Source organism: Oppia nitens, unplaced genomic scaffold, assembly GCF_028296485.1.
Source record: "Oppia nitens isolate AA-2021 unplaced genomic scaffold, nextdenovo-longstitch-racon4-pilon3 scaffold3_pilon_pilon_pilon, whole genome shotgun sequence".
Classification (NCBI taxonomy): domain Eukaryota; kingdom Metazoa; phylum Arthropoda; class Arachnida; order Sarcoptiformes; family Oppiidae; genus Oppia; species Oppia nitens.
The window spans coordinates 4,280,501-4,299,061 of record NW_026533221.1 but is presented as its reverse complement, the minus strand read 5'-3'; the positions used below and the strand labels follow the sequence as shown (position 1 = coordinate 4,299,061).

Genomic DNA, 18,561 nt, shown 5'->3' with positions numbered 1-18,561 from the left:
TTATTTTTATACTATGGGATCCCCATATCTATAGCTATTGTAATACTATATTAATAAGATATAATACTATACATATAAAATTATACAGTACTATACAGTAATATAAAAATGGGATACCTATATATAAAATAATTATAATTATTTAATAATAATCAGTTTTGTAAAATTTTATTCATCATTTTACTATATATTTATATCATAGTTTATTATAATTTAATTAATTAATTTTTTACTAAAATTAATAATTAAAATACTAGTAATAATATTTAATGTATTGTTATATGATAGCAAATATCGAGATAACAAAATTAACATATGGATTAACAATCTAATTCTAATAGATAGAAATTTCTTTTAGAAACTTTCAAAAATTTTCTCTATTTTATAAATTTCTCTTTTTTGCCAACACTAAATGCATCATAACTTAAAAATAACTAGTTTATAATAATATTTAATTATAAATGGTCCAAAAAACAACATTTTTAATTTATATATAAAAACATATTAATTACAATACAATTACATTAACCCGTCCTTCAGTTTATGTGATCATAATATTTGAATTAAGCCTTAGATTTACTTTGTATGAAAAAAATGCAGACAAAATAATAAACTTAATTATTATTGTCAAACAATTGCAATTAAATTATTAATGTTTTAATTATCCATATCATATCATATCTTATTTTATATAATACTTATATTAAATTAGAATTAATTATATATATATCACATAATTAAACAAATCATATGAATAATTTATATGACTGACATTTATACGACATAAGTTTAAAATAGTTTTTATTTTAATAATAATATTTTAGTTTACAACTTATTTAAGAAAAATTTAAAACTAATTAGTTGTAAATTATATAATAAAATTATCTAAATAGTAATTTTATTGTACCATTAATAAATATCTAAAAAACGACAAAGATTAATTCATGATTAATAGGGATTTAACCCATAATAGTAAGTTTGATACCATTAGGACAATAATTAATGGATCAATTGAGTAGAGACGGCAATAATATGGGATATTTGAGATCATTAAGGATAATGATTGTCCAGATATTTATTATAGAAACTCATATATCCATCGGGTATTCAATAAATATCAAAAGTTGTTCATTTGATAATTTAATTAATTAATTAAAAATATTTAATTATTATATTAATTATAAAAACAAATGATTATTGAAATTACAACAAAAATTCTTTTTATTTTAAAATAATTGCTTATTTGATTAAGTTGATAAAATAATGAAAAGTGTGTACTGTATTAACACCAATAGTAATTAAAAAATTTTAATATTTAAATATAAGTAATACTTATATAGTGTTTTCTGTTTTGATCAATAAATTTAAATGCAAAAAATTTAAAATAATTTAGTTTCATCTAAAAAAAGATCATATTTTGCATTCATATTCAGTTGTTTAAAGTAAATATTATTTCTAATTATTAACATTTTAAAATAAGTCTCAAACTTTCCCAACAAAATGTTTAATTTCCCAATCAATACCTTTAATAAATACTGTATTTAAAAATTTAATGTAAATTAATAATTATTAAACATTAATAATTTTACATAACTTAGTTAAAACTATTTATATATGATTATTTAAAAATTTGTTTTATATCAATTAAACATTAAAGCAATATTTGAAATTAATACAATTGAAAATCATTAGATACAATATACCGTATGTGTGGATATGTATATTCATGAATATATTTTTTAAATTATAGATAATCAATGAACAGCCTTATAGCAAACAAATCAATTTGTTATAATGTGTTTCAAAACATATATATCCTTATTATAGATAACCATTCAATTAATCATTTGATTATTTAAATTTAAAAATCTTTAAATATTTTCAAATAGTATATATAATATATACAGAGTTGTGTACATAATGTGTCAATTTTAATAAATAAATATTTTTTATGACGCGTTATATTTAAAATGTTAATATTTCTTAAGGTTAGGATATCCATAAAAAATAAATATAATTAATTTTAAAATGTTTACATTATATCTATTTTTAAGTTTTAAATTTAACATTAAATAAACTAATATGTATATTCAATATATAAGTTTAATTTCATAAATTTTAAAATACTAAATAAAAAATTGTTAATTTATTTGATAAAAATAATTTAGCATACAAAATAACTATTTAAAATTTAAATTATTTACATTAAAATAATTTGTAATAATATGTATTACAATTCTTCTTCTATTTTGTTATATTATTACAATAACTAATTCAATAAAATAATGAGAATTTCGTTTATATAAAAGAAATTGCATTAAAATTATTAATTTGCATAAAAATATAAATAATCTATTATATTATATTTACAAAAAATTATTATTAACAGTTATACAAAAAACTGTTTTTAAATAAATTTTGTATTTTTAAAAATAGAGAATACAATAAAATAGCTAATTTTTTAACCGACAGCAATATATAGTGTAAATATGTTGGATTCAATCAATGAAACAAACTTTAAGGCTTTTAAATTTAATAAAATTCAAAATTGATTTTTTATGACAATTTATAAAATACTTGTATTTTATATACATTTATGTAGTATTTATTAAGAATGTCTATTCAAATATATATTTTACAATTTATAATAATTTAAGTCAAACCTAAGTATATAAGATATCAAATAATTAAATATTAAAAATATAATTTAAAAAAAATAATTTAATTATATTTTTTACAATCATAAAAATCAGTTTATTTACATTATAAATTCATTCAAAATAGTAATATAATGGTACTGTGTGAAGGTTTTTTAATTTTAACACTATTTATGAGTAACCCTTTGGTATTTGTCAATAATTGAGAAAAAACTTAATCAATAGTTATTTGTAATAATTTTTAATTATTCATTTATGTTGTTATTTAATGTAAAATTTAATAAATTACTTTTTAAAAATTTTAAAAATTTATATATTTATACCTATAATTACAATAAAATTTTTTGATAGACAGTGTTAAATTTATCAATAGTTATTTTAATGTAAGATCTATTTGTAATAGCCCTTACTATATAAGTTTGATGAGTTTTCACAAAACATTTTATTAAATTTTAAATTAAATAAAAATACATTTTACAAATTAATAATTTTTACAAAAATACTATTGATTAAGTTTTTAATTATTGACAAAAAACTGAAGGGTCACACATAAATAGTGTTATAAATATTAATAAAATTACATTATCTTTTACAAAACCTATTATTATATAAGTATACTGTATTTACACAAATGTATTATTAATACTGTATGTACTGTATATAATATTAACAGATTTTTTTATTTATAGAGATAAATACTGAATAAACTGTATATAAAAAAAATTAAATAAAACAATTTGCTTAAAGTTAAAGGATATTAAAAAATTATCATCAACAAATTCAATATATTAAAGTATTTTTTAATATTTTATTTTCTTTTACAATAATAAATATCCTATTATTTTTTGCATATTTTAAACTTTAGTACACATACAGTATATATATATATATATATATATATATATATATAATAATATTAACAGTAATATATATATATATATATACAGTGTGTTCCACGAATAATTACTCACCCATTGTATAACCAATGCATTGAAGTGAGTAATTATTGGTGGAAAACACAGTATATTGTATAATACTGTAGTGTAATTGTACAGTATATACAGTATTATATAATTTGCGGAATTTTAATGATAATAAATACAGTGGTAGTAGTATTAGAAGATTAATAAATAAAATAAATTATTAGTAAATATAAAATAAATAAAAATGTAAAGACCTGAAGATTTTGCATTCCGTTTGTAGTCTTAATGTAATATTTGATGTAATATTTATTATAAAAAAATATATATAAACCAACAAAACTACAGTATATTTGATGGCACTCTGGCTAACACTGCAAACCCAAGTATAAGCCCCACTGACAACAAATTTATTTTAATTAAATGTTTATTAAAACTTGTTTATCCTTAGGACTAAACTATGTTTTGTATATAAATATCATGCAAGAGATGCGATTAATTTGTCGATCATTTCGTTACAAAACAAATGTCTATTTATGTGTTAAGCTCTTTAAAAGATAACTTTTAAAGTGTTGACCCAAAAGTCGGTTGTCTTTTACTACAATGTTGTATATATACTGTACATAACAGCGTGTAATTCGTGTACAATATGTATGTTTAAGCAAAGAATTAATGATTTTAACAAAATTTGTTTACAAAAATTAGTGAACAATGAAATACAAGAAGCATTTAATGATAAAAATAGTAGTGAATATACATATAATATGACACTTATATTACAAAAATTCAATTGTGACTATATATTACATAACTGTTATATATGTGAAAAGTAAAGTGTTGGCAAACATTTGTTGTGATCTACACATTAATAGAGTGGAAACACATATATAAACGAAAATTTATAGCATTTTTTCCAAATGTAATACTGTTTTGAAAAATGTTTTGAAAAATAGTGAAACACTAGTAAAGAGTATATCATAAATGGGATGGCATTTAATGTACATTTACTATACATACACAGTATATACACAGTATATACTGTATATATACTGTATATATACTGTATATATACTGCATATATATATATATATATATTGATGAATTTTATTGCACAACTCATACATTGACTTATTGGCGTCAATTAAAGTAAATCAAAGTCGAGTGAAAAGTCATTTAATATATAAAACTAATGTTTCACTAAAATTGTTTCAATATTTATTTTCTTATTCTTTACGATTATGTTATACTACTGTAAATATTAATAAATGTATAATTAATGTAAATTTAGTAATTTACTAGTAATTAGTATTATTAATGCTATTAATAATCTTTTTAATATAGATAATATTAATATTATTAATAAATTATGTATTTTTTATTGTTTAATACTTTAATTTATTTAATTCAAAAAATTAATGTGAATATTGAATATAAATAAATATCTTACTAAATATAAGCTATGGTTTATATTATTACTGTGGCAAATATATTTCGAGACAAATTGTAATATGAAAACTTAATAGATTTTTCTGCATTCGGTTTAATAATTAAAAATTATTTTTTTATGGTATTAAATAGTAGAGATATTCATTATTATTGTTAATTTTTAAAAATATTTTATAGTATAATAATTAAAGTTTTATAAAGCTACAAAATTAGTAACCTCAATTTTTAGAATTGTATAATTTATAAAATCTAAGAAAAACTATTAATCCTGATAAAATAATAAAAGTATTTTTATTTTATTAGATTTCTGACAATTAAAGAATTATTTATGAAAAATTACAAAAAAATACAATTTATACTTATTTCTAAAAAACGAAAATAAATTTTAAAATGTTTTTGTTATTTATTAAAATTATATTATTCTAATAAATTTTTTAAAATGATTAAATATTATATTATGTTGCCTGCTTTTAAGAAAATAATAAAATAATTTTTTATTATTGACGAAAATACCAAACATTATTAAAAATTAAAATTGTGCTATTTTGGAAGACAAATTTAGACCTAATTTTAGATAAAATTATTTATTAAAAATTGTAAGCATTTGATAAACTTACTGATTTTTACTAAAAAATAAACATCAAATATTACTCTTTAAAATTAATATTTTTTTGTTTAAATTTATTTTTATTTTAAACATAAAAATATCAAAAAAGATTACTGTTTTAAAATGTCATCTATCAAATATTTTTGTAAATAATTCCGAAAACTTTTTAGACAAAGATATTAAACTACTATTATTTTGATAAGTGATAATCATAGAAAATATGTACATTAAAACAAAAATATAAAACATTCTAATATTCGAATTATTTTAGAAAAACTTAGTATAAAGATTCTGTCTCGAAATTTACTAGCCACAGTAATAATAACAACTCTAGTTTTATTATAGCCAATAATATTAATATTAATACACATAAATTACAAAAATAAAGTACAACTATGGTTTCACCTAAATATAGTTTTGTTTTTGGCCTAAAAATTTGAATAAATTAGTAAAAATATCACAATTAAAATGATTATTATTAGCCATTGATTGGAATAACTAATAAAATAAAAGTGAAATGTTTTTAAATTAGGCAATCATTTCACTGAACGACAAAATTAATGCTTTATTTATAGAATTGATTTTATTTTTGGATTACAATTAATTGCATTTTTAATTCATATATTTATTTTTGCTTAAGTGTACACATAATATGTAATCATTTCTATAAATTTCCAAATATTTATTATAGAGGATTATAATTGGATGTCTGAATTTGGCAAAACATTATTATAAAATCGGATTTTAAACAAAAATATATTAATACAATTTTTTATTAGTTAGTAGTATATATATTTTGGGTGCAAATCTTATTAACAATTAATATTGAGATAAATGGCTAAAATAATAGGGAAATACATTATTTATAGTCATAATCGCAATCATCTCAATGTATATTCTATGGGCCACACCTTCCTATGATATATTCATATCATTATAATTATAAATAAATAATTTTACTCTCAATGACTGCATTCAATGTTTATGTTATAAAATATATATTATACGAATAAAATGTTTTTGTGTTAAAAATAATAACGAAAAAAAATAAATAATATTATTGTTGTAAAAAATTGTAAAATAAGCAGAATATTCTTGAATTTTTATGATCAAATTTTTGCAATATTATACAATATAAGGTATTATAACTGTATTATAGATTATATTAAAATACACTAAAAATGCCAATTGCACAATATATTTATAACTATAAGTATAATAATGTTATAATTGAACAAATCATATAATGTACATAAACTGTATTATTTTGAGTATTTACTAAACATTTGATTTTGTTAAATAAAATGTATGATTGAATTTAAAAATTATGAACCCTGAATACCTTGAAATTAATTTATAATTAGTAAATATATATATATACTTTATATATGCTATATATATATATCAAAAATTTACTGGTGGGTCTAATGAATTATTTATGAAATGTTTTTAATTTTTAATATATGTAATATAAATTTAAAAATAAAATTCAAGGATTGCTTTTTTGCTTAAAAAAATAATTAACTTAAATCTAATTTATATAACTTAATTTAATTAATTTAATTGTATCGTTTAGACGCAATTTATAATAACATATGTTGACCTAATAATATAAATAATAAAAATTGAAAAACAATTGTTTATTTTATTTACTAAAAAATGATTATAATTTGTATTAATAATATATAATCTTCAATAATAAATAATAATTTATAAATTACATATTGTACAGTATTTAGGTTAAAATAATTTAGATATCAAACTACAATTATATTACATAAATTATATAAATCTTATGTTTTTGAAAATAAAATAATTTTTAAATCTCATTTATATAAATAAAATCACATGTGCATACATTTTTCAAATTTATCATTTATTTATTTATTGTTAAAACTATTACTCATCTCTCTCTCTCTCTCTCTCTCTCTCTCTCTCTCTCTCTCGCTCTTTCAATTAACAAAATTTATTTACGTCTAAATAATTAATGATAAAAACTCAACGTAAATTTAAAGTAAATTTTGCATTTTATAAAAAACAGTTAATAAATAATTCATTAAATAATTCAAATTATTAGAATTTGTTTTTATTATGGCAAAAAAATTTATACAAATTTTAAGCCTTGAAAAATCAAATAATTTTTTTAGTTTGAGTAAAATATACTAATAGTATATATCTTAATCGCAAAAATATAATTTTTTTTATAGAGATTAAGATTGAGATCGCTTTCAATTTAGGCATTTATATTGAATTTCACGATTCAAATAATTCATTCACATTCATAACATTATACACTTAATTTAAAAACAAATATTTTTTATAGTGTAATATTAAAAATGAATATATCAATAAAAATATTTTTAATGGTACTTAAATAAATATTATTTTGCTTATGTTGGAGTGTAAATTATTAGCTATATAATCATTAATTGATGATTAAATGTTTGAATTTATAATATTACAAATGTAATAAAAAAAAATAATTTTGACTCAATAAATGGTGTGTTATCTTATAATAACATCAAATAAAATCATATTAAACTGTAGATCCCAAGGACTAACAATTAAATATTTAAACCAACAAAAAGCTATTTGAAATAAAAATTAATTTTTAGATAAGTCACTATTTATTAAAAAACAAATTATTAAAAACAATTATTTTATTTTATTTGTTAATATTTATTAAATGTTATTAATCAACATAATAAATAACTGAACTTTAATAACTCCTCGACTTAATATAGATTACAATTTATTATTAAAAAACTAAAAATATCTTGAAATAAATAAAGTATTTGTTATATTATAATATATTAATTATAGAAAATAATAGTATTTGGCATTAGATGGATATATTGTAATATAAAATTATCTTATATTATAGTAGTTCATGCATAGTATTTAATGATATATACATCAGTTATTTTATTACTTATAAGATTATCTTTAAAAATATAATATATTATATTTATATATTTTAATATATAAAAACCTATTATTTTATTGAAAAACTTTCAATAAAGTAATAATATTTTTTTTGTTGAAACAAATTTTATCGATTACTGTAAAGTTATATGATAAATAAAAATTATGCCAATTATTATTTATATTTATATAAAAATAAAATAAAATTTAAAAATATTACCATAAGTTATAAGAAAACTATTTTTCTTTAAATTTTTATAAATGTTTAATAAAATGAATAATAAAGTAGTAGTAAAACGCATTAAATCTAACGCATAGTTATATCAAATGAAGATTTATTCATATATTGAAAGATTGATAGAAAGAAAAATAGAGAGAGACTTATAAAATAAACATAAGTTGAATGTATATAAAGTATATATTGCTAACAAAACTTTTGTTATCATTCAGTGTATTATATAAATATCTATAAAAGTTAATCTCATAATTATATATTTAATTAGTTATCTACTAAACAATTATAGTCCCTGATATAAAGTTCCCTGATTATTAAATAATACCCGGCCTCTCATTTGATAAAATAAATATTAATTTTAATATTTGTTTGATATTTCTAGTACTATTACAACAATTATATTTATTTTATCATCAATATATACAGTAGTAGTATATAACTTGAATTGACCCACAAATACACGTAGTATACATACATATATTACTTTGGTTACAAATTAATTGATGATCTTTATACTGTTTATAAATGATTTACTCTAAATAAACTAATATATAAATAATATAATTATTGTATTAATTTAAAAAACATTTAAAAAATAGTTTATTAATGTTTCAGAAATTAGCAACAAAAATTTAATAATTAATAAATATATAATTAAATATATTGTAAATGACTAAAATAATAAAATAAAAATTGTTTGACAAAAAAAACTAATAAAAATTTAATTATCAGCAAATAGAGTATAAAATAATAAAAATATTAACTCTGTAGACAAATATATTACAAAACATGTGAATTATTTGTGCGATAATTTATTTGCTACAACTTATATATATATATATACTGTATATAAGCTATACTGTATAAATAAAAACTAGTATTTAGTGCATATACTGTATACAGTACTACTGTATTATACCGTATATGTTGTAAATACTATAAAAATAAGTCATTTTAATTCCTATGTTTCTAATTATTGTGTCTTATATTCTTGAAGTCAAATGATTATGACGTCAATTGACTTTACATTTCTATCGGAGTCTAATCTTTACCTCAAAACACCTCAAAAATAAGTCTAAAGTATTTTTAAATTGTGTTTCCTTTTTATTTCATTTAGTTTTTCACAGCTTTGCTAATAAACAGTATTTTCAGACCCAAAATCCCGACACAATTGTTATACAATTCAAATGCAAATCAAGAGTGTGTTTATAAATATCTTTAAATAAAGCTATTATAATAGTAATGTGGTATTTAAATGGCAATAATTTCTAAATTTGATACTCAAATTATCATAAATTCATAAATTGTTTTTTTTAATTAATTTTATTATAAGCCTATTAAATAAATGTTAGTTAAACCATAAATAAACACTTTCAAGTCTAGAAATACACCGATGTATATTATCACATAATTAAACAAATACAGTATACATATCATACATATAATGTAATAATTAGTTTTAAAAATTAATAAATTCTCAATAATAATGAAAATATTTTATCAAAAATAATTATTAATTTATATTTAATAATTTTAATTCTTGCCATAATTTCTATTATATTTAGTATTAAAAACTATTAGTATAAACTAATTTTAAAAATTCAGTATATATTACAGTATTTCTAAATACGATATAACTAATGGTAAAAATGATTATACTGTTATACAGTTAAATTGATTAATATTTGTATTCACTTGCCATATATTAAGCAATAGGATTGAAAAAACATCTAAAGTGATGATAATACCGATGAGATTTGGTATGAATCGACAAATACACACAATATTTTACATAAAAATTAAAACCCTATTTCCTTATTCACTTAAAAGCAAAATCAGTTAAATTAAGTGATTGACAACCATTGCGTGCAAATAATAATTGTAATCAAACATTTAAATGTCTCATCTATAAGATGTTATAACAACTGAGAAAATATTTCTAATAATACAATATAACTATAAAAGTATTAAATTTAGCTAAATTGCTAAATAAAAAAACGGTAAACAATTTTACAATTAACATAAAATTAAAAACTTATAAATAATGTAATTTGTTTTAATAATAATTAATAATTTATTCTAATATTGAATACTTTCTAATTAAAAAATAGTTAATTTAGTTATATCTTATCTTATAATTAGCAGTTAAAGTGTCAAAAGTTATGCAACAAGATATATAATAACTGTATTTAAATGCAATACCAATAGATTATTGTTGTTTTGAATTCAAATTCAATGCTATTATTATTATTTGATGAGTTTTGTCGAGTAGTGCCTCACTTAGAAAAACTGAATATTCATTTAATGGCTTTTAAACATTGAGTTTATATGAGACAAGAAAAATGAGATTAAATTTAATGTATTATTTGATAGAAGGTTTGCGTGAATTTACTTTAATGTATTGACTATAATATTAGAATAAATTGCAAAAAACATTATTATATAATGTAAAAAATATAAATGCCTTTTTAATTTTAAGTAATGTTTTCAGTCTCAATTTGCTTATTATAATACTAGATATTTAAAAAAAAACTTAAACTATAATTATTTTAATACTGATAAATTTATAGTATATCTTTTAATAATTATTTTTAATATTATTATAATTTTTACTCATAGTTTTTTAAATTATCAATATTTTACACTATCGTTTTCCAATAAATATATAAACTGTAAATAATGTGCATAAAAATATTTTTTTTGCATTTGTAAATTATATTTATGCGCTTATTTTATTATTGAAATTTAAAGTTAATTATATATTATTTAATCTGTCCTTTTCAATCATAAAATTAATTTAATTTCGACGTCAAATCGATTAATCATCAAATAATGTAATCATTTTTATGGATAATTGTTATATTAGTTTAAATTTATAACTTTAAAAATATACATTTAAAGTTGTCATAATTATTTTTAAAATATTATATTAAAATATAGTAAATATTTAACTTAATAAATTATAAAATAAACAAATGATCATATAAAAAATAAAGATATTAATCAAACATTGTAAAGCCAGTTAAGACATTTTGAAGATCTAAAAAAATTATAACAACAATTTGATTGATATATAGATACAAAATGATAGGCTTAAAAAAATAAATACTATAAAAAATAAAAATATGATATTATATCAAAAAGCATTAAGAAATACAATTTATATATTTATATATAAAAATTGTGGGAACAATAGGTTTAAAGACAATGTCAAACAAATAGTTTAAGAATTGCTGATCTAAAAGCATGAATGCAAACAATGTGTTTATCACACAATTTTGTGACATTTCATATCTCCTCTATTCACGACATACATACACACACTCTCTATATTTCTTTCACTCACTCACTCACTCACTCACTCTGTCAGTTAGTGTGTGTGAAAATTAAAAAATTTGTTTTATCATTTGACAATAAATTTTACTATTAATAAATCATTAATATTGCTATATAATATTAATTAAAAATAGTTATAATTATAAATAAAATATACTATTAATTAATAAAGATATAGACAAACAAAATAATTAAATGTTTGATGGCTTTAGGTAATATATTAATTGTAATATTTGTTTTATTTATACAAAATTGCAATAATAATTTATTTCAAGATAATTTCATGCTTTAAGATAATAAAACTATACTAGTACATTGCTAATAATAATAATAATAATAATATGCTCAAAAACTAGCTTATTATAATAAAGTAATCGATATCTCTTACTATTAACAATAAAAGCTTATTTTTATACTGATATACACAGTATTACAATATACAGTATAACTATTGTTAAGTTATGTTATCAAGTACTCTATTTCTACTATTTTTATATTAAACAAAAAAGTATTTGCAAACTAAATTACTTTTGTATCTAAATTTTAATAAATATAATATATATATATATTATAAAAATTGTAAGAAAACAAATTTATTTTGCTTAAAAGAAAAATCAATTAATTCAATTGCAGTTTATTTTTTAAAATGAAAAATTAAATTATATAAATTTTTTAATTATTTTTATTAGAATACAAATATATTTATATTCGTTTTATATTATCAAATATAGACTAGAATTAAATTTGTGATATTTTATATAACAATAATAATTAATAAAAATAGATAAAATATATTTGTTTGTGAAAGTAATTGAAAAAAACAAAATAAATTATTATATATCAGTAAACTCTTACACTTTCTCATCGACTAACTGTTTGTTATCTCAAATATATTTCTTATTGTGTTTGTTTAATAAATCAAATAAAAAATATTAAATTTATAAAAATTTACACAAATACACACACAAATAAATTTTGTTTTTTATCTGTTTTTATTTTGGTTTTTCTAATTTTTAAAATTAAAATAAATATTATATTAAAATAACTATGATATATTAAAATAACTATTTTAAATATAATAATTTATATAATATATTTATCATTCAATATTGTAAATATTATAAATTTTATCATTTTTCTAACATTTACTAATTGCATACATTGCTATTCACAGTAATTGGCTTAAAACATTACATAACTATAATAATAATAATTTTTTTTAATGTTCATTGAATTAATTATATCTGACATTTACGAGTTGCTATATTAAAATCTAAATAATTAAAACAATAATAATAATAATTACTAGATTTTTTAGCTCTTAAGATGCGATAAATAATAATAAAAATAACTAATTGGTATTATTGTAGATTTCAATATTATTTAATGAATATTAGATATGAGCTATTGTTAGCAAATGAAATTTTTTAGAAATTTCCAATAAATTTATTATTATTACAATTTTATAATAGAAATACATTTACTTAAAAAGTTTCTCTTATTTTAATAAAATTTCAATTTACTAAATTCATGAGCTAATAGGCGACACAATGCCCATAACTATTATATTACATTATATGGTATATTAAATTATGTAATAAAAGGTATAGTATACATAAAAGAATAATAATAATAATTTTAATAATGAAAATATTTGAAATGTAAAACACATATCATATAATATAATAATATATTTCAACCTCATATCGCATTAAGTCAGCATTTTTTCTATAGATTTAAAAGAAAATGATTTTATATTTGATATTTTAAGCACACATTTATTATAAATGAGTCAAAACATTGGCTTAAACATTGTCTATGGATTTACTGAGAAACCCAACAGTAAAGCACTGGTATGAATGAAAAAAATATACTATTTTTCAACGTATTTGCAAATTGTGTAAATTTATTTGCCTTTTAAACTGATAATAATGTAAATAAAAAGTGCAGTCCTTATTTTGCATGACATTTACTATAATAACCACTGATTTTTAATAGTAAAATATTTTCATCAAATGATAATTGCAACCATTATAAGACTTGTATGTATTTAAGTCTCAAAAAATATCACTCAACTATCTTTCGACTCATAATTTAAGAGTATTATTGAGTGCCCTATAGTTTATATGTCGTCACAATAATAGTGTTTTAACAAAATATATAATTATATGTGAATTAAATTTCATTTTCATGTTTTTTTATATAATGTCTAGAATTTTTGATGAAAACATTACACTATATAAAGAAATTCAGGCTATTTTCAGTGACAAATATATTATTGAAGAAAAAACAAATTATAGATACAAATCAATACATACCAGCGATTCTCGCATTTCTTTGTTATTGCAAACAGTGGTCGTATGGTTTCCGTTAAGTTCAATGGATGTCCTCCTGTAGTCGTGTTCGTTGCCCGAGGAATGGGAGCTTTGGGCACATCCATAGGCGAAACCTGTCTGATCGCTGCTATGACTGCTTGGAGTGCAACCCATAGTCATAACAATTTATTTAACATTTCACAATCACTTAACTCATCAATAATAATAATAATAAAGATAACAATTGTTTATTTAATTATTAATCAGTAACATATGTGTTGATATTAATAAATACAAAAAAATAATGATAAAAAGCACAAATATAACAAATATTTAACAAATAACTTTTTTTCAATTAACATAACATTTTATTGATATATATTTATATATACATATATAAGTTGTAATAATTTTATGTTTGGATGATGAGTTGATGCGACCATTTAGAGCACTGGTAGCCAATAATGTGTTGTACTATTTATAATAAGTGATGTGTCAAATGTGTATAATTTAGTGCAAATTTTAGCTAAAAATGTTTTCATCGGTAATAATGGTGATCACAAACACATATAAATACACAATAATATTAATAATAACAACCAAACACTTAAATACCGTTATTATTATTATTATTATTTGTGTGTTACGTAAAAGTAACCATAAATTTAAACACCAATTTAACCCAAGGTTAGTGTCACTGTTGTGTTGGCCTTATGTGTGCATTATTACTGATGCCTGTGCTCTCCCTCGATGTCTGTATCTGTCAGTATATATACAATAATATTGAAAATGAAAATCTATATACAAATAGATAAATACGAGTAATATAAGAAAGTTTGATCAAAAAAATTGATTATACAAACACATTATGGCTGTAAGGGACTATCACATGAACTAGTATTTGCAATATAATCAATATTATTAGTATACAAATAAATACTAATCATAGAGAAAGTAAAACAAATAAAAACAAAAAAAAATTGTCGAAAATTAAAAGTAGTGTATATAATAATCTAACTCTTTATCACTTAATCATCAAAAAAGGCAAAAACGGAAATATATTTACTATTATTTTTTATTTATATATTTTTTGTACAATTTCTAATAATATATCAAAAGTATTTGTATCAAACATTTATTAGTAAAATAAAATTGTTGAAAATTATTCCTTATTTATATATATATTATATATATTAGGCGATTCTTATGTAAAATGCTATTAAATAATAATATACAGTAAATTAATAATATAATGAAGTTATATAGCATAATATTGAGATAATTTTATGCTGAAAATTATAATTTAACAATTTTTCATGAATAACCTATTTTTGTTTGAAACATGTGTTCATATATACTGAGTGTCTAAAAGAAGGACAGACATGAAAAATGTGATAAAACTGTGGTTTCGACACATTTCTAACAACAAATTCTGTTTATAATTCTATATAGAAAAAGGTAAGTCAAGTCATCGACTCAAAGGGAATTAAATACAAGAAATGTTTTGATACACTATGGCTCACACCATAAAAAAAAGGTAATCTCCAGTTTGGATAAACTAATAAATTTGATCAATAATTGAGTGATTGAAACAACAATTTTTGTTGAACGCAAAACTGCCATTTTATTCCATAATATAAATATATACATAAAATATATATTTACTATAAGTTAAATATATTGTTAGTTACATTACTGATTTGGTTAAAGTTTGCATTACAATAATTATAATTATATAATAAAAAAATAGTATTTTGAGTCTTATTGGCTGAACTCAATTGACACGACATTATAGAATATATTATTAATTGATAATATATTTAAAAGTGAAAGACTAGTAGTTTTGAATGACAGAGCTATTTGTTTGAGTCGAATGTATAAATTTTTTTTATTCTGTATATTATTCTATAAACGAAATTCAGAATATTTTTTTATTTGTGAAAAAAGGTTTCAATTACTTTCTCACAAACTGTTTGTTATTCTGATGTGTGAATACATGTTTTGTGATAAGACTGGCTGTAAGAGAGAGAGAGAGAGAGACTATGATTTATAAGTTGAGACATGATTTCAATGATAATAAGCTAATAAATAATAATAAAGTGTTGTCAACATTTGTGAAATCAAAGTTTATATATATATATACTTCTATATATGTGTCAGAGATTAAAGTATAAAAACAGGAGAAAATTACAAGTAATGCAAACATTACTTTAATTAAGTAATTAAGTATGTATTAAGTGATAGCAATAATATATATATATATATATATAAAATTATAAGATCAATTGACATAATAGTAGTATATTTTGTATTTATTTTCCATTACTGTATGTTTTGGACATTAAATAAACATAAATAGTTAAGATAAATACAAATTATTTTATATTATTTATTAATCATTTGATTACTTACATAACATTTTGTTAGTTGTTTTAATAATATTAATTATAATTTGAATAAAACATGAAATATAAAGTTTTAAAAAATTTGTTAACACAATAGCATATAAAAAGTAATAATTTAAAAGAATATTCACACACACAATGATAATAGCATTTGGAAAACATTTAACTATTGATTACACATGTGTTATACAATAGTTATATTAAATGTTATATTAATAATATGTAAAAAACACTTACAATAGTAAAGTACATACAAAATATTAGGTGATATTCTGTATGTTTTACGGGTAGTGAGTGAGTGCTGTGTTATATCAATAGTGATGTGAATATGTGTCTCATCCAAGAGTTTATACAAATTTGTTTACAATACAAGAGACACACAGACCTGAGTGCACGCAATGGCAGTGCAGTGCATACGGCTTGAAGTTTACTCATATCCAGTGATGACACAATTGGACATAATTTTCATCGAAAGATAGTCGACTCTCAACTAAAAGGTTTGCTAAAAACATACCAAACGATAGATACGTCTCTCACTCGTCAAACGCATAATATGTTTGCATCACTACAACAAACTGGTAGTCGTTGTAATAGTTGTAGTGTTGTTGTTATACTGTATATAAAAGTTGAGCTCAAACTCAGATGTTTGCCTCAGTCACAGACACACCAACCAAACCATTGCCTCTGCAAAGTCAGCGCCAGAGATGTATTGCCTTTCACTCAAACTCACAAAACACATGACATCAATGTATTGGAAAAAACAACTCTAAAACTAAACCAAACTTTTATTTTCATTTATTCAAAATCTTTAATCAATAAAGAAATTGTTTTTGTTTATAAATTTTCCTTTAATTTTATTGAATCACTAATAAATATCAATAATATGAATACCTTTATTTATAAATTTATGAATAAATATAATATATTTTACTAATACTAAAAATTATTTTTTAACTTATTATTAATTATTACAGTTAGTAAAGTTCATCAAAGAATTATAACAGTATTTGTATTAAATAATAATGTTTGTTGTTTCCATACATTTATGTAGATTAAAAAATTAAATACTATTTGTATAGTTAAACAAATGTATCGACAAATTTTCTTTTTTATAAAATCAAATGTCATATACAAACAAACAATAATAAAATACAATTGAATAGCAAATGGAAAGACCGTTTGCGCGGTTTGTCCTAATTTTTCATATTCACCACAAACTGCTTTTTCTATTACTGTTATATACAATAAATGCTATAAGATTTGGTCATCAGAGGGAATAGCGATGTATATATGTTGGCATAAACTGTATGCTTGAGAGGGAGAGTCAATCGCCTACCAGTGCTCTGCAAATGTGTAGTCTTTACATCTAATTCTTTAGTCTATGAATTCTCTAACAAATACTATATTTTTACTGTGAGTTATATAATATATATATGCATTTCACCGCAATATTATTGATCGCATATAAGGCGTATATTGGTATTAGAAATAAATACATTAAAATGTATTGAATTATAGCATAAAAGTTTTTAACTAATATATATATATATATATATATATACTATCTACAGTATTCTCACTAATAAACATTATATTCATAATAAAGTAATATTTCTAAAACGGGTATAACTTAAAAAAATTGGCTCAAAATATGAAATCATAAATCAAGTTTTTCAAAAAAGTGCCACAAATATCTCTCTCTCTCTCTCTCATCT

The 18,561-nt window shown here is 19.3% G+C and overlaps 1 protein-coding gene across 2 annotated transcripts in view; it reads right to left on the bottom strand.

The window, feature by feature from the left end:
- Positions 1–14,653, bottom strand: part of LOC128958720 (high affinity cAMP-specific and IBMX-insensitive 3',5'-cyclic phosphodiesterase 8B-like) — a 35,914-nt gene extending 21,261 nt beyond the window's left edge. For both annotated transcript variants that reach the window (XM_054304632.1, XM_054304633.1), the window contains exon 1: positions 14,445–14,653. In XM_054304632.1, the coding sequence (XP_054160607.1) occupies positions 14,445–14,621 (177 nt within the window). In that variant the 5' untranslated portion in view covers positions 14,622–14,653. The remainder of the gene's footprint in view (positions 1–14,444) is intronic.
- Between the last annotated feature and the right edge of the window lie 3,908 nt (positions 14,654–18,561).